The 27,646-nt window shown below is 39.2% G+C and overlaps 1 protein-coding gene across 2 annotated transcripts; it reads right to left on the bottom strand.

The window, feature by feature from the left end:
- Positions 1-27,646, bottom strand: LOC104588279 (Ribosomal protein S5 domain 2-like superfamily protein). 2 transcript variants are annotated; one of them, XM_010246138.3, is made up of 9 exons: positions 27,213-27,646; positions 23,869-23,992; positions 23,522-23,635; positions 22,845-22,945; positions 12,876-12,896; positions 12,591-12,663; positions 12,459-12,526; positions 3,783-3,915; positions 1-411 (listed from the first exon to the last, which is right to left on the bottom strand). In XM_010246138.3, the coding sequence occupies exons 2-9, from the start codon at positions 23,972-23,974 to the stop codon at positions 296-298; spliced, it is 732 nt and encodes a 243-aa protein (XP_010244440.1). In that variant the 5' UTR covers positions 23,975-23,992; positions 27,213-27,646; the 3' UTR covers positions 1-295. The 2 variants fall into 2 exon arrangements, with proteins under 2 accessions (XP_010244440.1, XP_088748218.1); XM_088892092.1 differs by lacking the exon at positions 27,213-27,646 and having other exon boundaries at positions 23,869-24,212.

Below are 27,646 nucleotides of genomic sequence, written 5' to 3'. Positions count from 1 at the left end.
TTGGTCTGAGTTACTATATAAAATTCTATAATAATGGACCTGTTGTATTTTGTTCATAAATTATCTGCCTATAAAACCTAAAATCTTCATACAAATTATCAGAGTACAGAAACACTATGGAACTACATGCCAATAAACATGGCTATCGTTTGGTTGATACTTGACACTTATAAATTAGTTTCATCCCCAGAAATGTCAAATAAATATTATACGTTACAAGATGCACCAACAGCCTCGCTGCCTCTAACTTTCCTGATCGATATAGGTGCAACTCCATGTTTTATCTATGTGTTAATCATGCAGCCTTTGATCGGTCACTTGGGAGTTGTGATTGCAAGCTTCTCCTTAGAAAATCTGAGATTTTTGCACTTGCAGAACGCCCTCGTTCTAGGCAGTGGAGATAATCATCCACTGAAAACAGAAGTTTGACAAGAGCCAAGTCAGCAAATTAAGGTTACATAGAATAAATCAGATAAGATGAAATAAACCAGAATATCGGATTATAGAAAATAAACACTTAACTACTGCAGAAAAAGCATTCCAGCTTGTGGGTTCCCATAAATACAGCCTCAAGATGGATTAAAAAAATTAGTCTTCCAGATAAAGCAGCATCATAAACATCTGTTATTTTATGGTTTATATTCTCTTAAGTGATGAAATCCTAGGGGAGTTTTCTTTAATTTAAGTCACATTGCAAGCCTACTTTTTAGTTGTTAAAAGTTCTATGTGGTACCATCAAAAAATCTACTTTGAAGTGATGTTTGAAATTGAACATAAAAGAAAACGCCCCCTCCAAAAAATAAAATAAAGCCATTAAAATGCATCATCTCTCTCCAATTTTCCAGTACTATTCTTTTCCGGAAAAAAAAAAAAAACAGCCATGATGTCTTGCAATTGGGCATGGGAATGTCATCCAATCTTTGGTCATTATACATGTCTGATGGGTCTAATTTTGAATAAAAACTAGATATACATGCATGATAGAATGGTATTAAATGGATACTTGCATCCATATTTGCATTCTCATTTCCTGCATCCTTATCTGTCTGTATCTGTACCTGGGTATCATAGATGGTAAGTAATTCCATAAACCTAGAGTGGTTCTAGGTTCCTGTTCAGTGATTTTGGGTTTTCTCTCTTCTTTATATTTCTTTCTTTCTAATTATGTAAGCATTCATTACAGCCATTAAAAACTCATGTCTTTTCAACAAAAGAAAAATCCATAATGCCTACAGGCTCTACAACAACCCTCTTCAAAGTCCTGCAAAACCTCACAAAAGCTACCCTTCCTCCTCAATGCCCATTGTCACTGTCATTAGCAATAACCAATCAATCAAATAGTACACTCTTCTTTCATCTTTCTTTCCACTTTTCCAGGACCCCCCACTCCTGGTGGAAAATAAATTGTCTTTTCAGTACTGTAAAGGGTATTCTTCTACATTATCCTCACATATCTGACACCTTGTCTAGCCATGTCCTTTTTCATCATCCACAATCCAGGTAACATAGGAACCAATAGTTTCTTTTCCCCATCTATCTTTTCTTCCTCCTTTGGTTAAACATACAGACTAGTCAGACAAACACATGCATAGACAAGGTGCAACATAACAGATGCTGACATAGTGGCATCCTCTCAGTTTTATCATGGCCCTGCAACTTACAACATAGCAGATGCAACATTTGACCCTATTAGTTCCAACTAATATGATCCACTTTAAAAGGCATAAAAAAAGTTCCATGACACCAACAAACTGTGGGATTGCCCAAGTCAACTAAAATAAAGAATTTAGCACAATCAAGTTAAACAGTGGAATAACAAAATGTAATACTTTTTTTTTATGGGAAACAAAATGTAATACATCATGTACTCCAAGAAGAGTAGTTTGCTTATTAATGATAATTCTGACACCCACCCTAATGCAGCCAACAAAAGGAGAAGCAAAAATAATTGTTGAGATTGTAAATATTTATTTGAAGGCATAAATGGCACCTCTTGATACTCTTATCACCTTTGAAGGATGCATTTTACACGGCTAAATGAAGTTTCAAGGTTATAATTAGATTAGTAAGATTATCTATTTTGGTGATTTAGTTATACTTTGTTGTGGTTGAGTCATCTCAAAAGAGTATTCTATGTATTTTGACTTTTTATATAGGGTTCATTGGATATGAAAAGTCAGTCTTTAGCTTTGTTAGAGTTTAGATTCTATTTCTCTTTTTTATTTCATCCTGTTGCCAGTTACCACATTCTAAGTAGGTGACAAGGAGGTGAATGTGTATGTCATGTTATCATCTCCAAGTAACAAGTGATTAGTAAAAGGTATGACTAAAAGAGACAACAAGCTGTTGATGGCACTTGCCTATAGTTATGGAGGAATTTCTTAGTTCAAGTCCATATATACTTCTGTATTGCATAATTTTTAAAAGTAAAATGAAGTACCGCCTGTTTACCTTGACTGGGATTTCTCTCCACCTTTTAAAAAAGTTGATGCTTTCTTCCTTTAGGAGTGAATCCTAGAACCCTACTATGAGGCTAGTTTATTTTCTACTTTCTGTCGTGAACATAACTACAGCGTTTCTAGCAGATCTACCCTCTCTTTACCCCCTCCCCCCTCCCCACAAAAAAATCAACAAATCTCCATCTCTGTTGAATGGTTTATCCTGCATCACACACCTAACTTTTACTACTAATCAGAATTATGTTTTTTATAATAGAAGGAAAATTTTATTCAAAACCAATGTTTTAAAAGGCATGACGCAAGGCATTCCACTACCTAGAGGCATGAGGCGTAGTTCAGAACGCAAGAGGCGTAAGCCTCCCCAACACAAGGAGGCATAGGCCTCCTTAAGAGGAGGGGGGTTAGGAGGAGGATGAAGAGGAAGGGGGGATCTCATTTTTTCTTTATTTTTAATAAAAATATTTTATATTAAGAAGAAAAAAGCTGCATAACATCTTAGCATTCCATTACATGTTGCAGGTGACCCTGAGAAGTGTCGCAAAATATCATCTAATCGTCTTAAACTTTCGTATAGCTGAACAAAATTTCCCCACTAGCAAATGGCAAAATTTCCTAGGAAATTGAAACTTCAAACCAAGGTCAGTAAAACCTTCTGGGTTTCACATAAAACTATCTACATTATCCAGGTTTGGCCCATTTTCATGCACACCCAATCCAATCGGCAAGCCAACCTGGAAAATCTCTCTTAAAATTGAACCACGCAGGAAACCCTTAAAAATCTAATTGGGCAACCATTTTTTACAGCCAACCCTACATACACCCCCTTTCAACAGTAAATGGTTTCCCAAAATTCCCTCCATATTTTAAGTTCTTGCAACTGTCCTCTTTTCTTCCTAGAGATTTCTGTATTTAGCAAGAATCTGAGGCCTAGAATCACCTTCTATTCACATCACTTAGTTCTAGAACCCTAAATATCCGTTTCTAAAGCTTTCCTAGACCTGTCCCCCTTTCTCATATCACTAACTTAATCATTCCTTCCATATTTCAGATCCAACCCTCTGTAAAGTTCACCTACCTTTTACATCAGTCCTTTAATTCTTGCACCCACAAAGTGCTCATACGAATTGTAGGCATCCCTATCCTATATGACATCTTCCCATTAAACACAGAAAAAAGTCTCAAGTTTTAGCCTGATTTTTTTATCAATAAGTTTTAGCCTGCAATAGGAAATATATTTCCAGACATAGCATAAAATACTACAATAAAAGCTAGCTAACAGAAAATAGAAATGATATGCAGAGAGGGGTTGAGTGTGCAAAATACCTGACATCACACCATGGGTAACAGAAGTAATGATCCCATGCTCTAGGGGTTCACTTTCCACACTTGATGGTCCTTGAGGAAGGACTGAAAGAACTGAGTTGGGGAAGACCAAATATGCGAAGGCTTGCATTTTCTGCCATTTCATTGAAAGAGGCATGTGAAAACCCAACGTTCAAAATATCAAACAATTCCAGAAACAATTTCAACAACCACCAAGAATCAGACATGCCTTTGGCTATGCATGTAGTGCATCCAACCTGTGCATATTTAATTTGATAATATGATATGGATAATTGAAAAGCAACCATACACAAGTGGCACGATAAGAAGCAAAACAGTAGCTTAAAGCCCTAAATTCATTGGTGATGATGCAGGACCCACATTGTAGCTTCTATGGAGACTTGATGAGATATATCTGAAATTAATGTAACAATTTATTAGAGATGAGTTTGGATTGGTGGTAGCACTATTTTCAGGCCCAATATGAAGTGGAAACTCAATAAGAGAATAACTGCTGGCTGTCATGCATGGACTGAGGTTGGCAAAGATGATTAATGTTAGAAATTGTGGTTAAAGGGGATTCTAAAATAGTGGTTGGTTGGATGAGGAACAACAAACAAGCACTGTGACAGTATAGACTAATCATTAAGGAAATCCGATGGTTGATTAGGGAGTTAGGTGCAACATTTCAATGGGTGCAAAGACCTGCAAATGCCATGGCTGATGCTTTGGCCAAACAGGAGTTTTTAGGAAACAAATGTTTTGTACACAGATGTTATGTAAAATTTGTTGGGATAAGCAGTTGGTTTGGCCTATTTGTGGGGCCATGTAGCTTGTCAATACATCTCTTTTGATTCAGCAATAAAAAAAATTTGTTATCCATAAAAAAAATTATTATTTTTCTCCTTTGTTTATGGTTAAGTTTAAATATATGTTTATGTTGGCAGTTTAGCTTTAGTCCTCTTGTCTTTATTTATGTAGCTGGGGATATTTTGAGGATTCCAGTTTATGTTAGGATTGCAAGACCAGCATATAATCAGAACGAATTTTAAGAAACGAAGAGAGCAGCTTGAATCATTTGAAGGTTTGAAATTCTCTCTTATAGGAGTTATTAGAGTTCGGTCTGCCTGTTAGACTGATAACAGTCAAGGAAAAGAGAGGAGAGAAAGAGAGAAAGAGAGAAAGGAGAAGAGTAGAGGAGAAGACAAGGAGGAAAAGGTCCGGTTCAAATGAGAGAAAAGTCAACCCTCCCATTCGGCCAGATTTGTTTTGTACTACTAAAATATTGTGGAAAAGTCACATGTGCCCCTACTGAAGTTAGGGACATTAGATCTAGCATAAACTTACACATCAGCACCTAAACCTAAGCATCAAGACAGAAATACCCCTACATACTCGACACTAGCACTCTCCCTCAAGTTGGAGAGTATATATCATATAATCCTAGCTTGTTACATATGTAGTCCACTCTACCCCGACTCAATCCTTTAGTAAACAAATCTGCCCACTGGTTCCCTGTGTTGATATATGCAGTGTCTATCATTCCACTCAGCACCTTCTCTCTAACAAAGTGACAATAAACCTCTATGTGCTTGGTTCTCTCATGAAACACCAGATTAGAGGAAATATGAACTACAACCTGATTGTCACAGTAGAGCTTCATCGGAGTATCAATGATGCATCCCATCTCCTGTAGAAGGTTCCTTAGCCACACTAGTTCACAAGTACTATGTGCCATAGTTTTATATTCTGCCTCTGCACTGCTTCTTGCCACAACTATCTGCTTCTAGCTTTTCCATGTCACCAGATTACCCCCAAGAAAAGTGTAATAGCTTGTGGTAGATCTATCAAATACAGAACCGGCCCAATCAACATCAATATATCCTTCTATTTCAAGTTTTCCACCACTTCTGTATATCAAACCACGACCAAGAGCCCCCTTTAAATACCTCACAATCCTTAGAACCACATCCCAATGTGGAACCAGAGGTTTCTGCATGATTTGACTTACCATACTAACTACGAATGAAATGTTTGGTCAAGTGATGGTTAGGTAGTTTAGTTTACCTACCAGTCGCCTGTATCTACCAGGGTCTTCAAAAATTTCACCCATATCACTGTCAGCTTAGTGTTTGTTTCCATAGGTGTTTCAGCTGATTTAGCACCTAACGAACCTATTTCTTCAAACAAATCAAGAACATATTTCCTCTAACACAAGTTAATACCATGCTTAGACCTTGCTACTTCTATCCCCAAGAAATACTTCAATTTACCAAGGTCCTTTGTCTGAAAATATTCCTATAGAAAAGTCTTCAACCTGTCAATGCCCATTTATCATTTCCGGTAATGACAATATCATTTACATACACCACCAATAGGATCTTCCCTACCTGAGAGTCATGCCTGAAGACTGAATGGTCAACTTGGCACCGTTTCAAACCAAACTTCTTTACCACCTCACTAAATCTGCCATCCTCCCCCTGAGCAACAAACCCCGGTGGTTGCTCCATATAGACCTCCTCAAGCAAATCACCATGCAAGAAGGCATTCTTGATATCAAGCTGATAGAGGGGCCAATCATACATCGCAGCAAGAGAAACCACAACATGAACTGAACCAATCTTAGCAACCGGGGAGAAAGTCTCTGTGTAATCAATACCATAGGTTTGGAAATAACTTTTGGCAACCAGTCTAGCTTTTAGCCACTCTATACTACCATTAGGTAAGTACTTATCTGTATAAACCCACTTACAACCAACAGCCTGCGTACCAAGAGGAAGAGTGGTGAGTTCCCATGTATGATTATGGGCCAGAGCTGAGAGTTCTTCCATCGCATAGCACCATCCTGGAGAGGCAAGGGCTTCCTGAACATCCTTATGGATAACAACGGAGGATAACAATGAGATAAACTGGCGATGGGAAGTGGAAAGGCGAGTCAGGGAAACATAATTAGAAATAGGATGAAGGGTACAACTGCGTTTACCTTTCCGCAAGGCAATGGGAAGATCAAGATCAGATACTGGGGTTGGGGCTGGTGTGGGAACAACTGCCGAATCTATTGACGATGATGGAGCTGGAGGAGGAGCCGGTACATGTGGGCGGTGTATACACGTGATGGATAGGTGGTCATTCAATAGGTGGTGGCACCGGAGGAAAGGACTTGGTCACAGTTGGAACAAGAGGAACAGAATCCACAACTGGAAGAGGAAGGGGAGGAGGTGATGAAGAGGAAGAAGCATCACCGAACCCCAAGAAAGATGAAGTAGACTCAAAGAACGTAACATCAGCATACACAAAGGAACACCGAGAGCTAGGATGATAACACTTAAAACCTTTCTGAGTCCGGGAATAGCCAAGGAAGATGCACTTAATAGATCGTGCATCTAACTTGTCGTTTCCTGGCCCCAGATTATGAACGAAGCAAACACACCCAAAAACCCAAGGAGAAAGAGGAAACAGAGACAAAGTAGGAAACAATGTGGTGAATGGAGAATGACCATCAAGGATAGACATGGGCATCCGGTTAATCAAGAAGCAAGAGGTAAGCACTGCATCACTCCAAAAAGATTTGAGAACATTCATGTGATGCATGAGGGATCGAGCTGTTTCCAAGAGATGACGATTCTTCCTCTCAGCCACCCCATTTTGTTGTGGGGTGTAAGTACACGAAGTCTTATGGATAATGCCATGTTGGTCTAGGTATTCTTGAAATGAGGAAAAGAAATATTCACGGCCATTATTGGAACGAAAAATTTTAATGTGAACACCAAATTGGTTGCGAATCTCAATATAAAATTTTTGGAAAATGGTAAACAATTCACTCATTTCTTTCATTAAATAGAGCCACATAATCCTTGAATAATCATCAACAAAAATGACAAAATATTTATATCCATTGTATGACATTACTTTATAAGGACCCCAAACATCTGAATGAACGAAAGAAAAATGACTCGACATACGGTTATCAACTCTAGGACTAAAGGGAACATGATGATGTTTCCCCAACTGGCACGACTCACAATCCAAAACAGGCAGATGACTCAATGAAGGAACCAAAGACTTCAAAACTTTCAATGAAAGATGACCAAATCGACAGTGACACTAGAGAGGAGAAAGAGACAATTGGAGAGTAGTTGTTGTACTTCCACCACCATCAAGATAATACATTTCACCAGCTTCATGCCCTCCACCAATCTTCATCCCCGTCTTGAGATCCTGAAAAACACACGAAGAGGGGAAAAAGGTAATGGAGCAATTAAGAGACTTGATCGACTTACTGACATAAGATTAAAAGGAAATTTAGGGACATACAAAACTGAGGATAAGGATATAGGGTCCATGTTAACATTACCAACACCACAAATGGAAGATGTGGAACCATTAGCAAGGGTAACAAATTGTGATGCTGGGCAATGAGAGAGGGAAGAAAACACACCTAGAGTTCCAGTCATGTGATCAGAGGCTCCAAAATCAATAATCCAGGGATTGGGTGTAGATGCCAGACAAGCCATACCTGAGTGTGCAAGAGTGGCCGTGTTCTTCTGAGATGTGGCCTGAACAAACCTCTCATACTCATCACGGGGAATACTCATCATCTCCTTCCCAATAACATCTATGGATGTAAAAGGTATCTGATGAACTGAATGATTTTCCTGTATGAAGCTACTATCACTAGTTACGGCATGATTGGCCCAAGTTGAGGGTGGACCATGCAAGTCATAACAATAATTAATGGTATGTCCATCCATACCACAGTGTGTACACCTCCTCGGACCCAAATTACGTCCTCTGCCACGAGCTCCCCCTGAATCTTGAACTCCAGTACGACCACCACCACGGTTATATGTAGATCCACTACCACCACTCCGACCATATGTCAGTCCATTGCTACCGCTACGGCCAGACTGAGCTCCCCCGAGCTCCACCTTTAACACCACGGCCTTTGGATACTGCAAAGGCTGATCTATCGGAAACATTAGGGTTCTCGGGAGATCCAATGGAAATCCTCCTAAGTCGAGCAAACACCTCTTCTAAGGGAGAGATGACCCTCCTAGTATCTGAGCCCACACTGGTTCATACTCAGATTTCAGCCCCACCAAAAATCGAGTCACATCAAGTTGCTCCCTCTGTTGTTGCTGAATTTTGACATCAGAAGTGAGGGGGTGATAAACATTCAATTCATTACGAATGTTTCTCATACTAGCATAGTACTCATCAAGACTCTGATTACCCTGTTGTAGATTAAAGTATTCTTGATACAACTGATATTACTCTGGTTGTATTGTCTTGGCCCGAATACAGCTTCTTAGCATGGTTCCACACTTCTTTGGCGGTATCAAGTAACATGAAATTTACACTAATCTTGCTTCCAATCATCATACTCATGAGAATTTGAGGGTTTTTCGTCCCTTATGCATTTCACCTTCTTCTTTGCCTTAAGAAAAACTTCTACAAATTTAGCCCAAGGTACATAATTTTCTCCGTTCAACTTAATGGAGGTCATTTGAACATTCAAGTAGTCAATAGGAACCATCACACTAGTCTTGTTGTCACTATTGTCTCCCATTGCTGAATTCTAGTATTGCTGAATTCGGCACACTAGACCACACTACACACTGATTTCAGCGCTTACTATTGCTGTAAACTGCACTCTTTACACCACAAACCCTACCTCACGACTACCTGAAACTTCACCACACTGTTTGAGGAACACTTCCCCTTCGAACCACATTGAAAAATGCACAAACCCTATCACACTACAATCTGAAATCCCACCATACAGTCTGAAACAGACTTATCATTTAATTCACACTAAGAAAATGCATAGAACCTCTTACCTGATCACCCGAAAATCAGACCACACAAGGCACCCACTGCACCACACGAATCAGCCCTCTTCTCTTCATCGATTAGGGGAGGGCTTCTTAGAAACTGCAACAACCGACCACAAACATCACAACTGGAGGCATAGAAACCTCCAAGGGAAGACGGTGACCACTCCTTTTCAGCCCTTTCCCTTATCTCCAACTGATGGTGAGGAAAGCAAGAGAAAACCCTAGACTAGGTGTGCAGAGAACAGAATTCTGGGCAGATCTGATTTGCTCAGTTTAGCTCTAATACCATATCAGAGTTCGGTCTGCCTGTTAGACTGATAACAGTCAAGGAAAAGAGAGAAGAGAGAAAGAGAGAAAGGAGAAGATTAGAAGAGAAGACAAGGAGGAAAAGGTCTGGTTCGAATGAGAGAAAAGTCAACCCTCCCATTCGGCCAGATTTGTTTTATATTACTAAAATATTGTGGAAAAGTCACATGTACCCCTACTTAAGTTAGGGACATTAGATCTAACATAAACTTACACATCAGCACCTAAACATAAGCACACAGACAGAAATACCCCTACATACTCGACACTAACAGGAGTGAATCCTAAAACAACACAACAATCAAAAAAAAACTTTTGATAGTTGAAAATGAGTTCATTAATCAGTCAAAATATATTGAGAGCATTTAGGATTTTTTTATCAGCAGCATTTAGGAAATATTCTAACATTAATCAACTCAAACAGAATAAATCCAAACCCACCTACCAAAACGTCCTTAATTAGCATCAATTCTGAACACACCATTAACCAATCTAATCAGACTTCTTACATCCCAAAAACCCTTCTCTCCCTAACCTACAGAACCTGTTCTACTGCTTCAAACCTGCCCCTCCTATGATTGTATACCCCAGAATTAATTAAACCTCTAAGTAAACCTAGTTCAACTATCAGCCTACATATCCAAAACCCTAATTTCTCCATATTTTCAACATTAAGCCTTAATTCATGAAATCCTAGAACGTAATCATCAGAACTGCTATTTCCTTTGAAGGTTCTGCATCACAATGACACCAGAATCTCATTTTTTTATGAATAACATAGAACTTTCATTAAAGATTAGAGAAATAAGTACAAAGAAGAAGGGGAGAGGTAAAACCTCTTAACCCTCCCCAAGGGAAACAAAAAAACAAATTACAACATAGCCCAAAACAATTGTTCCCTTCCCACCCCTTGCTTAGCAAGAGTATCCGAAAGGAATTGGCACTTTTCATTACCCATTTTATCTGAATTTCCAAGCCTTGTGCCAACCGATTAAACAATCTTTTTTTCATTTGCAAACTTCCATAGACTACTATCTTCTTTTTGCAGCCATCCAATAACCAGCTTTGAATCCCCTTCAACAATAAGCTTGTGACAGTTCAGATCCTTAGCCTTCTTCATGCCTTCCATCACTGCCAAGACCTCAGACTGAAGTGAGTCACCAACACCAATAGGACCAGAATGTAAGGCAATGACTTTTCCTTCTTCATCTCTGAAGGCTCCACCAATGCCCAAAGGCCCTGGATTACCTTCACTGCTGCCATCAAAGTTCAGTTTGACAAACCCAGTGGCTAGTGGACACCAGAATCTCATTTATAGACACTTTTTTTTGGAGACGGTAACTTTTTTGTAGTAAAAATAAAATTGTATTAGAAAAGAAAAAAGCTACAACCTATCCAGGTGTTAAGGCAACATCCACCTGCCAGGAGTTCTGGCCAACTAACTCAATTACAAATCAAACAAAACAAAACCAGATTACACATTTGAGACCCCAGCACTTCCCTAAGCTTATCCTCAATGTCTTCTTTGGATAGTTGGCAATATTCTGGAACTAGAGCCTGGCCAACAACAGATTTTCTGACAGCTGCCACTATCCACTCCAACATCAAAGCTTTGGCTCCGAAAAATCTTCTAATTCTTTCCTTCCATAAATTCCAACATCTTACAAACAGAATGCAGCTCCAAATAAGCCCTGCTTTCTTGCTTCTGCTGTATGTCTTCTTCCCTCTCTCAAGCCCCTGACATACCAAGATATCAATTTCATCTTCAAAGTCACTCGCCAACTCCCACCTCTACACTTCCTGCAATCTATGGTAAATTTCATTCAATAATTAATAATGATAAGCAGAAAAAGGCACCCCAAAAAGGAAGTGCAAATCCCACAATTCAATGCTGCCCAAAAAAAAACTCAGCCCTGGTTGACCCCTGTTTAGCTAGCTGTCAACAAGGCCATTAGCTGATCTTCTAACCCAATTTAATTTTACATCAATATCTCTTGCCAACCTCCATATTTCTCCCATTGCTCATCTGTAAGTCCAGAGCCCTAGATTATCTTTTTGATCCATCCAAATAACAATCTTGAATTCCCTTCCTCTTCAATCCAATGAAGACCCAATTGATTTGCCAATCTCAATCCTTGGAGGACCATCACCTCCGCTCTTAATGAATCTCCCACCCCTATTGGCCCATTGTTTTCCTAATTTCGATGTTAATTGGAAAAGATCTAGTAAACAATGTATCATTAGTTGTATAAATTGGAAAAATATAAATACTAGAGTGACCTATTGGGCAGCTTAAATGGTTGATCACTTTCATATAGTCATATAGAAGCGTTTAAAGTAAGAAAAAGTAATTTTGGAGAGTTGACATGGAAGAAATTTTGGTAGATCTGCCTGATTTGCTACTGGTTCCCGATTTGACAAACCAATAGCAGGAGATTACAATAACTATTTATTGTTTTGTGAAAAACTGGGTTTGAATATACAATTTCATTGATAGCTAGACTAAATAGTTGAAAAGGGTAAGAAGAAAAACCTGCTCCTCTAACTTGGTGGGGTCCAGAACCACGGTTCCATTTTCTTCCAGACAACAACAGATTGCAACTGCACAGACCAACAAGTATGAATGTAAAGATAAGAAGCGACAATCACAATAAGAATTTCTTACCAGAAAGATGCTTCAATGGAATTCCAGCATCCACAAGGGCAGCACAGGCTGCATTTATGGCACATGGGAGGAGCTAGCAAAGGTTTCTGTTAAGGAAGTTTTCATCATCTTAATGTAAAACAGTGGTGGTCACAGCATGTACTTTAAGATACATAATTATCTCCTTAGAGAATTTTAACATATAAACCATTAGGAAAGAAAATGAGAAATCAAATGAATGCTCATATTAAGGTTCTTTTTTTCAGTTCAACCAGAAACAGCTTAGGTTGAAGCCATTAAGGATACAGAACCATCATCATTAACAACCTGCAAAGAAAGAGTAAAAGTACAATGATCATCAGTGAAGAATCTAGAGATGCAGCTAAAACTAGGTAATTTCCATACAGTAAGTGTTAATAAACCCAGATAAACAAATAATAAATAAGGATCTCTTGTAAAGCAACTAAGAAATGAAGGTAAATTTAAAATCAATGAGGGGATGGGAAGAAAGAAGCCCTATTAGGTGAATGTGGTAGATAAAGAGGGAGACTAAGGATCTGAATTTTAGGAAGAAGAGATTCAGATCTGAAATAGAGAAGAAAGATAAAAAAGATTGCACCTTTAGAAGACAATGAGGAAGAGAGAGCAAGATTAGAAAACTGTACAGACAAGTGATGATTGATGACAATAAGAAACAAGATGGGGTCAAGAAAGAGATGGAAAAAGGAATTGGTGGTCAAAGCAAAGAAGAGCTGAAGCAGATTGGTGCTAAAGATTAGAGAAGAAGGAAGGGCTACCATCAATCTAATTGATGATGCAGTTTCTTGGCTAAAGGGGTTCACTGATGGGGCAATCTCTGTTAAAAGTAATGAATGGAGTTCTCTGGAACTCCAAAGAAAAAAAAAATCAGGTGATACTAAAGCGTAATCAAAAAGGGTGGTTTATGATGGTCTCAAAGACATTTGGTGGTAACAGAAGACAACTTATCTGTATACCAGAAGGTCGACAAGGCCTCGGCTGGAAGCTAATGGCATCACACAGTGATTTAAAAGGTGTGCCTCAGGCGCACAGGCGAGCCACATTTCAGGGCGCCTCACCTAGGTCCTAGGCGCATTTCAGGGTATGCGCCTCGCCTAGGTCCTAGGCGCAGTCCTTTCAAAAGGCGCACGCCTGGTGCGCCTAGGCATGTGCCTAATGCGCCTTGCGCCTCAGCCCAGGCGTGCACCTTTTGAAAATTTGCCGCTTTTTTGCCTTTTTGAACACTGGGCCGGGGGCTCTACCCCCGGACCCCTGTGCCACACCCCTCGAGGCAAGCCTAAACAAGTCCACATTAGGCCTTAAGTTCTTAGTTTTCACACAAAAAAATAGTGATTTTATAGTTTTACTTGCTTTTTAAGAAGACATTTTATTAGAATGAATGAATGAACAACATTACCAAATTGGGGGTTCTCAGAGCTTCGGTGAGCAAGCGAACTGGAGCTCTGAGAACCCCCAATTTGGTAATGTTGTTCATTCATTCATTCTAATAAAATGTCTTCTTAAAAAGCAAGTAAAACTATAAAATCACTATTTTTTTGTGTGAAAACTAAGAACTTAAGGCCTAACGTGGACTTGTTTAGGCTTGCCTCAAGGGGCATGGCACAAAGGCGGCTCGTAGAATCAGGAATGTAATATATTTTACATTACATTAGCCATGCGAAGTAATGCAATTGAGTGAAAAAAGAGATTAGAGGTTTTAAATGCTTGAAAATGTTTTATATGTTTGATTTTATTTTTAAATTCTCATTTGAATATGCTTTACATAATTACATCTTATGTTTATGTATTTTAATTTTAGATAAAGGTTTTTTAAAACATTATTTTAAAATTTAAGTTTATATTTTTTTATTAATATTATGTTTGGTTTTTTTGAATTTTTTTGGCATTTTTTGAATTTTCTGACATTTTGTATTTTTTAGCATTTTTTTATAATTTTGCGCCTTGCTTCAAAAAGACGCGTGCACCTCATGCGCAAATTGACCCCTACGCCTTTTTTGTGCCTTGCGCTTTTAAAACACTGGCGTCACAGCTTCAGGATTTCTTATTGCATAAAGAAGATTGTGTGCAGACTTCTTCCAACATGGTTAACCCTATGGAGGAGGATGTAATCCAAGTCCAAACCCAAGAAATATCCAGCATTTGATTTCGATTGTGAGCACAAGTCCAGAGAATTTTACTGGAAAAGGAAGAGAGCGTTTGGGATTGAAGGTGGATTGCTAAGGCTGGAAAGAAGGTGAATAACTGGGGTACAATAGTCGAAGTACTCATGCAGAAGCTCCAAGTTCATTCCAGTGGGCAATTCTGGAGACAGGGGGAAGAACATTGACTTTCAATTGTTGAACACCGAATTGGGGGTAGAAATTCTTGAAAACTAGTCGATTCTTGCAACTCTAAAGAAATTACTGATGAAACCTTTGAGATTTTGCTGGTTGGGCTTCCATTTCCCTTGTGGAAGGAGAGTTTCTTTGAAAGGGTTGCTAAAGTGTTGGAGGTGCTCTACTTGAGATTAACTTTAACAGTCTAAGGGTGGTGAGGATCAAAATCACTGGAGTTCAACTGTAAAACATTCCAAGAGCTATTGATATCAACGTCAGTGAGGTGTGGAATAAGCTCTGGTTGGTGACAGAAGTTGAAGTGTCGCTCTGGAATGGAGGGCAAGAGGTTGAAGGTGATGAGGCGGCAGGACAGTGGACACATGGCAAAAATGAAGAGGTGAAAGCGGAGGTGTTAAAAAGAGGAATTAATTTGGGCTTTAATAAGGAAGACAAAGGGGTGGAGGCTGAAATAGGCCTCAAAAAAGGAACATATATGAAATTTAATAGCTCAAACTTAAATGGGTCGAGCCTGAATTCCTTTGCAGAGGCAGTTAAGATTGGGCTCATGTCCAAGCCAATGGGTGGCCAAGCCCATAATATTTTGAACAAAAAGATCTCCACGGGTCAGTTTTTGTTAGAACCTAGAGGAAGTGTTTTGGGCCAAGAATTGGGCCCATTAATAAAGAAAAGGCCAACTCTTTAGACTCACATGATACTTCTAGTAGTCACATTTTATTTGGCTACTATACTTCTAGTAGTCACATGAAGTGTGGTCTTTTTTTGACTAGGGACCAAAATAATCCTCTACCTTCATCTCAAGTTGAGGTTGGCCAGCGGTTGAAGATGCAATCTCATCAATCGTCATCTTTGCAATGGGATCCAAGGCCTGAGGCTTAGGGACAGCAATTTTCCCCATCTCCAACGGGTACCCAACTTCCCCGATCCAATGGTGTCAAGGATGGAGATTGCTTTGGTGGGGCAGGGATAGGGACAGGGATTAATAGGGATCCCCGATTGGGGTTGGGGTCAAGGATGGGGAATTAGGTCCCCACCCCGCCCCCGATTATAAATATATATATAATGTTATTCATATTATATATATGATATTATTTATATTTTAAAATTTTTATTTATTTTAAGTAAATATATTTAAAAAATCTACTATTAACTAAAAAATTTTGGGGATTCAAGTCCCCACGGGGAACTCATCCCCATCGGGGATCGGGGATGGAGGACAATCTTTATCCCCGACAGGGATCGGGGCCAAGGACAAGGACTATGACTATTGCTTTCTCTAGGATAGAGGATGATCGGCCTAATCCCAAATATGCAAGGAACTGGCCAAGAGATTTTGAAGAAGCTGACAATGGATGGGTGGATTGTAGCTAGTCAGGGGATGATGACAATGGGTTTGATTACGAAGCGGATTCTATAGCAGAGATCATAGAAAAGGGAGATACAATTGTGGTGGAACCAGAGGAGGATTTATGTACCGACATATTGTTTGTTGAAGATTTGGACGAAGTTATTAATGCCTCGCCTTTGAATCCAGCGACAAGTGGTGGTAATCACTATCAAGCAAAGTTCGTTGTGGTTGCTAGGGATAGAAGCCAAAGCCTAAAGAAGGGGATACCAAAGCCAAGCACTAAAATTAGACAGGATGTTCGTAAGGGTCTGTTGAAGACTAACTTGAAGTCTTGTAGTGGGACGTTGAGGGAGAATAAGCCACAAGTTAATGGGAGTAAACAGAATAACAATGATACCAAGGAGAGCTTCCCAATTTTGATATTCCCTGGTCCTAATAGAAAATTCCAAACCATTTGCTTTGGAAAATTGTCCGACCACTCGTATGACTGTTGAGTCTGACCATATTCTGAACCTAGGCAATCTTGTAAATTCTGGTTTAGTGACTAACCCTTGTTGTTGCTTTTTGCCTTAAGCCATCCTTCCAGGTACCTAGGGCCTAGACAACCTTCACGCCACAAGACGGAAACAATGATATGAGTGAGAAAGAAGTAGGTGTGGAGGACGAGAAAGGGAGGAAAATATAGGAGTTGATAGAGAGCTTTCTGGAGGAAATGAAGAGGAAAGAATTAGATGAGGCCGAGAGGTCAAGTGGGAAAAGAATAGGAGTTAATGGTGGTGCTTTTAGTGGGGAGTGCTCTAGGGTTCCAAAAGCGGAAAGTGAGGATACAAAGAAGGAAAAATTAGTTGCTGAATTCGCAGATAAACTAGGGTGCAAATTAAAAGAGCCAATTGAGGTCAAAACTCTTGTGAGAAAGAAGAGGGTGGGACTAGGAAAAGATAACTTAGTGAGGTTGAAAGATTAAAAAAAAGATGTGGAAGAGGATAAGGAATTCAGTAATAGGAAAGGGCCAGGGAAAAAAACACTTGCAACTTGCTACAAAGGAAAAACAAAGGTAGATTGTGTATCCCCCCTACTTGCATTTTGTGCCTCACCAATGGTGAAACTGTTTTTTTTTTTGTTTTTGAAAAAGGTAAGGTATTGTATTAAACCGCAAAAAGAAAGAAGATATACAATCAGCCCAATTCCTTGTACAATGAGAAACTTGCTTAAGGAAACCCCAGAAACTCAATAACACAACAACTAAGCCATTAGGCATTTACAGACAAAACTATCCAAAAATAAACTCTTTGTCAAAGAAAGAAACTGTGTCTAGATTTGAAAAGTGAGTGATTAGCCAACCACGAATACAGCATGCCTAATAATATTTTTAAGAACTTCCTCCTTTGAAATTTGACAACCTTTGAAGATTCTCTGATTCCTTTCACACCAAACTACCCAGAACACAGCTGCAGGAACAGTGTTCTAAGAAACTCTTCTGGTCTCACTTAGACCCTTTAGCCACCCAGCAAGCAAAAAACTCTTCACATCAGATGGAAAACACACCTTTACCCCAAACAATTCCAGAATTTTCCCCCAATTCCAGTGGGTGAGTTCACAGTGGACCAGAAGGTGATTAGTGGTTTCTGTGCTTCTCTTGCACAGAACACACCTTTCATCCTGCACTTGAATGCCCTTCTAACTAGGTTTTCTTTAGTCTGAATTCTGTCCAGCACCGTGACCACACAAAAAAAAGACACTTTTGAAGGGACATTCCTTATCCAAATCTTCTTGTCCGCGAAAACAGAAAACTCCTCTCTTGTCAGGCTGTTATAGTAGGATTTGACAGAGAAAATTCCTGAGTTTTCAAATCTCCATTTTCTTTTGTCCTCCAAAGCTCCATTCTGCAGCAAACTTAGGAGAGAGTTTACCTCCCAATCATTCAGATTTCTACACAGTTGAGGATTCCACACACAGACTCCATTCTGCATTTCCAAATAATCTGCCACTGTTGCATTCTTGTCCATTGCTATCCCGAAAAGATCAGAATATCTGTCCTTGAGAGGGCCATCTTCACACCAAAAATCCTTCCGGAATGGAACTCTTTGACCATTCCCAACCTCGTATTTATTCCTTGTAAGAACTGTGATTCAATTTTTTAAATTGCCTTCCAGATTGAGCAACCTATGAGGATCTGGAGTTTCCAGTCTCCCAATCTCTCGCTGCAGGCCCATACTTGGCTACAATTAGCCTCCTCCACAAACTGTTCAGCTGATCATTAAACCTCCAAAGTCATTTTCCTAGCATTGCAGTGTTGACTTCCCTTAATTTTCTAATGCCCAGACCTCCAAGGTTTTTGGATCTGCAGACTGACTTCCACCTCACCAGATGACATTTATTTTCCCCTTCCATCCTCTCCACAGGAAATCCCTCATCTTTTTCTCCAAGAGAGCAACAGTTTTCGCTGGGATTGGGAACACCGACATGTAATATACTGGCAGAGATGAGAGCACACTTTTAATCAAAGTGACTTTCCCGCCTGGAAGCCACTTGTCCACTTTTTCTATAATAGAATCCCATATGCCCTTTGATCCGCAGTTATCTCCCAGTGGCAAACCCAGATATTTGGTAGGAAGTTTCCCAACTTTGCAGCCCCAATTCCCAGCCCACTCCTCCAAATTTTCAACTGACCCAACAGCCAATATCTCGGTCTTAGAAGTGTTGATGTGAAGGCCAGTAATTACCTCAAACCATCTCAGAACTGCTTTTACCATTTCAAGCTGTTCCCAAGAAGCATCAGAAAAAGACAGGGTGCCGTCTGCAAATTGTAGAAGGAGAACCTCTACCTGGTCACCTACTGCTTTAAAGCCTTCCAACAGCCCTCCTGAACATGCTCTCTCCACATTGAAGACTTCCTTTGGCAATGGCAAGGAAGAGGTCGTGGAAAAAGGGGGGAAACTTACTGGCACACTGGTTCAAGCAGTTTTGTGGGGGTGTGCAAAGAGAGACAACCGAATCTTCAACAATAAAGCTAGATCTATGGATGATTTGTTACCCCACATATTCTACTTGTTCAATATGTGGGTGCTGAACTCGAAAGAGTTTAAAGGTGTTTCTTGATGATCCTCTCTAAAAGCAACAAGCATCCCTAACTAAAGAGTAGAAGAGGAGGTAACTCTGAATTTTGATGGAAGTGCCCTTGGGAGCCCTGGTCTAGCAGGGGAACGGTGGTGTGTTTAAGGGAAGGGATGGAAATTTGTTGTGGGCTTACAGTGGACCAATCAGAATAGCAGACCTTACAAAGGCTGAAGTTCTAGCCATGCTAACTGGACTCCAAATTGCAAGAGACCGTGGCTTGTCTTCCCCATCATCAAAGGTGATTAGAGTAATACTATTAGATGGCTTGGGGAGAAAGATGGAGAGCCGTGGAGGCTAGCAAATTACCTGGATGAGGCCCAAGATCTTCTGGACTCCTTGAATGTAATCTGTTATGGATTCCCAGAGAGTTAAGCACTATAGCATATTGGTTGGCTAAAACGGGTGCTCACAAGGAAATTTTACATAGTGGGAGTGTTATACCTTTGTAACCTGTGCGTGTGCTGCTTCTTGTACGTATTCTCATGTACTCTCTTTGTGGTTAATGGAATAGACTATTCATATGATGTAGGTAAAGCAAACTCAAATGTGGGGTTAAACATGGAAGAAGTTTGTCAAGAGGAGGAAGATGCCAAAACAAGGTAAGTGAAGCCCAGATTTAGAACCCAAAATTTTTGGGTAGAAGCGCTGCACTTACCAAGAAGTTGCAAGTGCTTTTCATGGGGTAATGTCAGATCCAAGGAATATGTCTGAAGATAAGTAATGTCAAGAAAAGATTAGGCACCACTATGAACTAACTTAATTTGTCAACTGCCCCGTTCAAACAATTAGAGAGGAAAACCATATCCGAATCTATTCCAAGTGAGGCCTGCAAGGAGGACAATCGATAGTGTAGTTATGTTCATTATACCCCCAAAACAAACCAAGTGGGACAACGGCCATTGTAAAGCTTTTTTGATATAAGTAACAAAATTATAACTTGAATGACAAAAAGAAAAGCCATGAAAATAATGAAATTATTGATGAGGGAGCCAGTCTGCCAGACCCCAACCCTAATTCTGTTTGCCCTGTCAACAGGGTGATGGAATGTATAGTTTTTTTATCAATAAAAAGAGATTTTGTTAAATTGAAACTCAAGTATTACAGTAACATGGGAACTCTCTCCACCCAAAGGATAAGTTATAATTTTGCCCAAAACATTTGGTGCCTAGTTGTTCCTTGTTTAGCCAAAACATCTGCCATCCCATTTGTTGATCTTCTTACCCATTTAAAGACAACACTTAGCTCCCTTATTAAGTTTTATATTTCCCGAAATGTAAGTCTATAGATCCATGGGATTTGGGACCTACATCTTGTCCAAGAAATGACCACCTGAGAGTCCCCTTCCACCTCCAAGTTTTGGAAGCCAAAATGCTTAGCAAATTTTAGACCATGGAGTAATCCGTAAGCTCAGCTGTCAAAGCATTACCATCTGCTAAGGGTCCTGAATATAATACCAACACCTTTCCTTCTGTGTATCGGAAGACCCCTCCCAGTCCATCCACATTACCATTACCAAATATAACTCCCATCAAAATTGAGTGTAACAAAGTTGGCTTCTAGGGGTCTCCATTCCATAGAAGCTCTTTCCTTTTCTTTAGTTGATAAAGCCACTTCCTCCAAGTTCTCAAAATGTCATTGAGTGACAACACTTGGAAATCCTCTAGGGTCTTCACCCAATGTGCTACTTCTATTTTAACTGTGTCAATGATCTCCATCTCTGTCCTACTCTTCTCATTGAAAACCCTCCCATTCCTTTCTTCCCAAACAATCCATAACATGGCAGCTCTCACTGTTTTCCATGATGGAATGTTTAGTTATAAAGGTGATTCATCATTTCATTGGATGAAAACATTGGATTTGTTTGCACTATTCTCTTTTGGTGATATTTCGAGGAATGGGGACTAAATGGCAAGAAGTTCGTCTAAGAAGGAGAAGATCACTTCCCTTTGGTCACTACCAAAGAAGATTTTGTGAAGCTTGACTTCAATGGGAGCAGCCAAGGAAACCCAGGCTCATCTTCTATGGAGGGTTTCTTCAGAAACAAAGAAAGAAATGATCTTGCGCTCTTCTTGGGACCAGCTGGTCTTGGAGGTTCAGCTAGAGCAGAGCTCTTTGCTGTACTTCAAGGGGTACAAATAGCAAGACAATTGAATTTTGATAGCTTAGTCATTGAGGAAAATTCTAAGATGGTGATTGGTTGGCTAAAAGATATGTAGACGGTAAGATGCATTTATAGAGAGGAGATGAAGATATTAAAATGGTTAAGTAGTGGGATGAATTTAAGGATCCAATGGAAAAGGAGGTTGGCTAATGGCAAGGTGCCAACCAGCTGGTTGGTAAGGTCTCCTGCCAGTCATAGCGGAGACATGGGATCAAATCCCACCTGCAGCTGGGTTGAGGGATGGGCTACCCCCGTTCTGTAGCCCTTCAAAAGATATCAAAAAAAGGAGGTTGGCTAATGGACTACCAAATTCTTTAGCTACACAATGGATGATTAGGGATCAATTGTATTGGGCTCAGTTGTAATGGGATAGTTGACAAGGAGTGGTTGCACCTCACACCTCCCCTTGGACCTTTGTAATCTTTATGTTTTCTGTTCTTAATAAAATTGATATTTTTACTTATTAAAAAAAAGGTGAAGGAAGGAACAAAGCACTTTTAAAATTATAATTAAAGGAGACAGTGAATTTGTCAGTGTGATAGAGAGAGAGAAAAGTGAGAAGAGACAGTGTCTATCTGTGTGTGTGTGTGTGTGTGTGTGTGTGAGAGAGAGAGAGAGAGAGAGCTGTCACCAACTATTAAAAGGAAGAAAAAAAGAAAAGCAAATAATTTGAACGGGCATCTACTGTGCCTCAACCAGAACCAATCTTAATCTATGATACCCAAATACCTGCACAGAGTGATGTATTGTGTCAGATAGTTTAACTTTTATTGTAAATCCTGTATCTGATACCGTGTCCTTCTATATCTGGGACCTTTGGGTAACATGGACCTTAACCTGCTTGGGTTCATATCAAACCCAATGCAGTGGAATGAAAGATGTCATCCCTTTAGCCGCATCAACTGCCTCTGCAGTCTTGAGAATATCAACCCTAAACTCAATGATATATTGTTCACTAATCACTATATCCATATCAACATTTCAAAATGAAGAGAGATATCCCCATGTCCATATTATAACAGTAGTGCCAACATCTAGACATGGGAATTTGCCTTCCAATGTTGTTATTACATGTGAAACATTGACAATAATTGGCTATAAAGTCAAAAGGCACTAATAAGAAATGTTTACTCTTAAAATACCTTGTTATCCTCTTTTTCTAGAACAACACAATAAAGGAAAAGGAGGAGAAGAAGGACAAAAAAAAACAGAAATGGATAGAACAACCTATGAACCTGAAAAACCTTACTAGATAAATAACAACGAAACTACATTACCTGAACTATGATAGAGGTTGTTGTATTTGGGTAAACCGTCAGAAGGCAAATACTTTGCAAGGTTCTCTTAAGTATCATTTCATACTCCTTTTCCGGTTTGCCTAAACAAGGACCAAAAAACCACTTGTATCAGTAACTAAAATATTAATAGGGATAAGAAGGCTATAGTTAGCATACACATACGCACATGGGGTTATATACCCCCAACCTCAGTTCATGACCCAACTTTGCCTTCTGATAAACAGCCACTTACTATTTATAGTCCTCTATTAATGCCATATATGTATATTTATTTGGCTCTGGACTCTTTATAACATTGCAAATCAACAACTTGAATATTGTATTGATTATCCAATTCTAACAAATACTGTGCAAGCAATTAAACAACTAATAATGCAAATCAAGAAATCTGTATAACATTGCAAATCAAATAGATTTGTCCGTGCTTTTCCTTCCATTTTGGCATAATAAGTTATTCAGCATGCTACTAATTTGCATATTAGCATAATTAAAAAGTAGTTCACTACTTGTTTCACTAAATAATGAATGGCATCAAGTGGCAATTTTTCCATGCATTTGTTCAGGAGACCACCCACTAGTCTAAAGGACATACCATTATATATAAGACATAAGGCATCTGATTCCTAATATAAATGAGAAGTTCTACGAGAACTCACCAATCTGCCCAGTTTTGGGCTTCCAAATAACTTCAATGGACGCCTTCTCGGGATTCTCATTCTTCCTGGTTCCTGCTTTGGGTCCATAAACGGCAGCTAAAACAATTGTATCCCCTAATTCAAACAGCACAGATGACGCTACTCAAACCCATTGCTGAAAAGAGAACAGAAAGAACGAAGAACAAATTGAACCCTAAGGCTGGCTATGTTTGGTTTGAAGGAAAAAGTAGGGAAAAGAAGGGGAAAGGCAGGGAAATCTTTACAAGCCTTGTATAGGTTTTCATACCTTACCCTACCTTTTCCTTCAAACCAAACATAGCCAGTTACTTTTTTATCTCTAATTTTACCTTGAGACCAACGAGCTGAACCATGAGCTCGGTTAAGAAGATTCCGAGAACAAGCCAGTGGTCTCAGTTGATTCCTCGTACGTCCGTCTACTCTGTCCACCTCCATAGCCGCTCAAGCCACAACCTGCAAATTTTAAAACTGAAATATTCGCGGGAAACAAGATAAAACAACTACCGCAATAGACCACCGGACTTCTATAACCAGAAGTGACAAGGGTTTTGACAAAATTTTGGGTGTCCACTCCACTTGCTTGACCGAGTTAAGGTCAAGCGATTGAAGACCGTTATAGGGTATAAGCAATTCTTTCACAGCCGCTGGCCCTTTGCAAGAGTTGTTTCTTTTCTTTGCCCCGATTGGACGGGTGAGAAAAAATATCGAAAAACAGAACCGACCGAAATCGAATCGGAAATTCGGTTAACCAAATCGATCAGTTCGGTTTTGGTTCAATATTTAAAAAAAAAACCGAAGGTATTGATTCGGCTTTGGTTAACTAAAATAAAAAACCGGCGGTTAACCAAACGGACCAGTATGCATATATTTATATATATCTTATGTATATTTATATATTTTTACAATATATTATTTATTATTTAAAATATAATGTTATATATATATATATATATATATATATATATATATATATTTCTAATATTTTATTATGTATTTGTATATTTTTCTATAATAAATATTGTAAATAATAAAAACCAAAAAAATTGATGAACCAAACCGATGGTTAACCAAACCAATCAACTGGTTAACCGATCGGCTTTGGTTTGGTTTCAATTAAAACCGGTAAACAATTTCGGTTACCAGTTTTCAACCCCGGTTTGATTTCAAAAATTAGCCCACGGTTCAGTTAACCAAACCGTGAGCACCCCTAATTGGAGACTCTACAAGCTAGTCTTGGAATCTCCTCACCGGATGCGGAGAATGAAGCTCGACTTGTCGGATTTTCGACCGAGGGATAACTCTCCGAGTTGGGCTAGTTGTTGAAACCTCCCCTGAAGTTTCTTACAATTGCTGAAACCTCTCTTGAAGTTTAGTAATTGCAATCACCTCCCCTAAATTTTCTAATACAGATTGCGATTAGACCCCCCTCCCATAGAATCTTCTAAAAAGGGGCATGAAAATGTCCAAAATACCCATGAAGTTACTATTGAAGCTAATTTATATAGGGAAAAAGAAAACAATACAAACATTATGAACAATAAAAACAAAAAGAATTTAAAAGTGTAGCTTTACCCTTGAGTGATCGATATGAATGGTTGATTTAGAAAATAAATCAATTTTAGAAAACTGATTGGAAGGGTTTGAGGTATTGATTCATATGAATATAAAAAATGGAAAATAAACATTTTTTTGTCAAAAGTAAATGCATGGGTTTGGACATTTTCATGTCTCTTTTTAAAAGATTATATGAGAGGGGGCCTACTTGCGCCTATGTCAAAAGGTTAAAGGGAAGTGATTGCAATTATCAAACTTTAGGGCAGGTTTAAGCAATTTACCCTATAATTCTTACAAACCCTACCAATCCTTTTTTCTCTTTCTTCTCGCACCCTTCGCCTCTCAGTCTATCCTCCTCAAGTTTTGCCACCATTCTTGAGAACTAATCACCAGCACCATAGCACCAATTCCATTCAGGCGTTTCTATCACTTATTCTCCTGCCAATGCCATAACAAGAAGGATTCGCCATTCTCCTTCTTTCACTACTGCACATACATCCACGTTTGTTTCCTTTAGACTTGAGATGGTGGAATAAGAAATCGAATGTGCTTAGATTTTGGAATTTCAATACTTGTTTTGCTTTCTTTGATCTTACTATAAGATGTCAAAACCAAACCAAGTAAGTTTGGACTTTCATTTTTTGAATTGGAGCAATGTTTAAACAAAAGGGAAGTTTCCATATTAGTGTCATATACTTTAGAGGTAGTCTTAGTTCAGTGCCCAAACTTCAAAACGTGCCACTGTAGTACCTGCACTCTCAAACACTGTCAATTTAGTCATTGTTATATGTATCATGTGATGGCATGTGTAACTTAAAACTTTTAAAATGTGAAAGCTACCCTTCTTCAAAAGAATACACTGTTCATTGTCTTCTACCTTGAGACTAAACCAAAAGAGAGAGACGTGCAATCTTTACACAAGTAGTGCCGCCACACTAAATATCTATCTCCAAGGTAGCTCCCAGCAACCAATCACAACCAGAGAATAGGTGAGTCTGGCCTCATCATTCAATTGCTCAAATTCAGCATAATCATGAAGCGAAGCAGAAACTCATTTTAACTTTTAAGAACCATATATAAGCAGCGTGCAGAGACAACTCGTGTTCTATGTATCTACAATATCAATTAGTAGCAAAAGGGGTAATTGATTAAGTCACTATAAGTTCTCTAGATTTCTTGTTCTTTTTTTCCCCTTTTCTTTCTACCTATTTATTGTTTTTTAGATTTTGAATTTCCCTCACTTTTTTTGTTGTTATTGGCCGCTTGTTAAATAATGCCATTAAATCTCTTTGTAATGATAAAAAATGGCTATCATAACCAATGTTGCTATAATGTTCTTAGCGAGACATAGTGACTAATAGACCATCTAGGTAAACCAAGCTTGTCCCAAAATGTTTTTTGAAGCTGATAAGCTTGTAGACTCAGTTGTTGCTACATTAGCTAGTTAGGTATGACTAGGTCTGGGCTTCACCTAATCTTCTCGTTTGGAGATTATGAACCAATAATCATTTGAAGGTTCTTTCCATCCTCATATGGTCCTTTTAGCTGGATGTGAACACCAGAAAAACTTGTATATCCACTTCATGGTTGCACAAATGAAGTTGCTACCCATCAAAACAAATAAATGGGAGTGATGGGCCTCCCAAGATTGGATTTTGTGAAATATTTAGAAATTAATAGTGACTCCATACCATGGCTGGGACGAGGCCACTCTGGGTCAGCTAAGAGGGAGAGGGACCCCTCTTTCTTGTCAGTGTGTGCCAAATCCCATTTTCTAATTAATTTTTTTAACAATGAAGGTTTCCATAGTCGGATTGAGAGCCAATGTTCTCTGATAACAGATTGGACAACAAAGGGTGAGATACTATGTCTCCACCCCTTTTTATCAGAACCCCCACCTTCGGACTTAGTTGACCAATCTGAAGAATTGAAAGAGATTGCCAATCCTCACAAAAGCCAGGAAACACAACAGCTATCGCACCCAAACTCCAAGCACAATAAAAGCAAAATCATAGAACAACAAGCAATAAATGAATACGGAGAAAAATAAAGACTAACTACCTATTCGATAAGAAGAACTTCAAAGAAGAGGAAGAAGATATGAGATAAGGGATTTTACCTCTCGTAGCCTTTGAGCAACTAGTAGTGATGCTTTGGGGACTTTGATCGACTTGGACAAGTATTGGAGTGACAACGGTGGTAAGCCGATGACGTTGACAGCAAACTGGAACTCAAAGTACAATGGCCTACTGATGGCAACTGTAGCCGAGGGCCAGGATATTTTGGCGACTTAGAAAGGAGGAGAGAGGGTCGTCTTCCCCTTTGCTTTTTATCTAGTATCTCAAACTTTCACCCCCTTTCTGTGTTATCACATCTGCTATATTTCAAAAATCCTCCTCTCCCTCCTCGAAACCATCCTCTCTTTCTATGTGTTCTCCCGTCTTCCCAACTCAACTGACCTCCCTCCTCTTGCCAAAATTGTTCTCAGGTTTTGAAAACTGACTCAAAAACGAAATTGTCTTGGCCACCAATTTTTGGGTCAGAGGTTCAATT

This window comes from Nelumbo nucifera, chromosome 7, assembly GCF_055504915.1.
Source record: "Nelumbo nucifera cultivar China Antique chromosome 7, China Antique-T2T, whole genome shotgun sequence".
Taxonomy (NCBI): domain Eukaryota; kingdom Viridiplantae; phylum Streptophyta; class Magnoliopsida; order Proteales; family Nelumbonaceae; genus Nelumbo; species Nelumbo nucifera.
This window is presented reverse-complemented; position numbering and strand designations above follow the sequence as displayed.

Bases quoted from the DNA above. Each gene is read 5' to 3' on its own strand.
- LOC104588279 (XM_010246138.3), bottom strand. From the start codon at position 23,974: ATGGAGGTGGACAGAGTAGACGGACGTACGAGGAATCAACTGAGACCA. The intron at 12,897-22,844 runs GTAATGTAGTTT...CTTTCTTTGCAG, and splicing joins CAACCTCTATCATAGTTCAG to GTTGTTAATGATGATGGTTC. The intron at 3,916-12,458 runs GTTTTTCTTCTT...ATGAAATGGCAG, and splicing joins CCACCAAGTTAGAGGAGCAG to AAAATGCAAGCCTTCGCATA.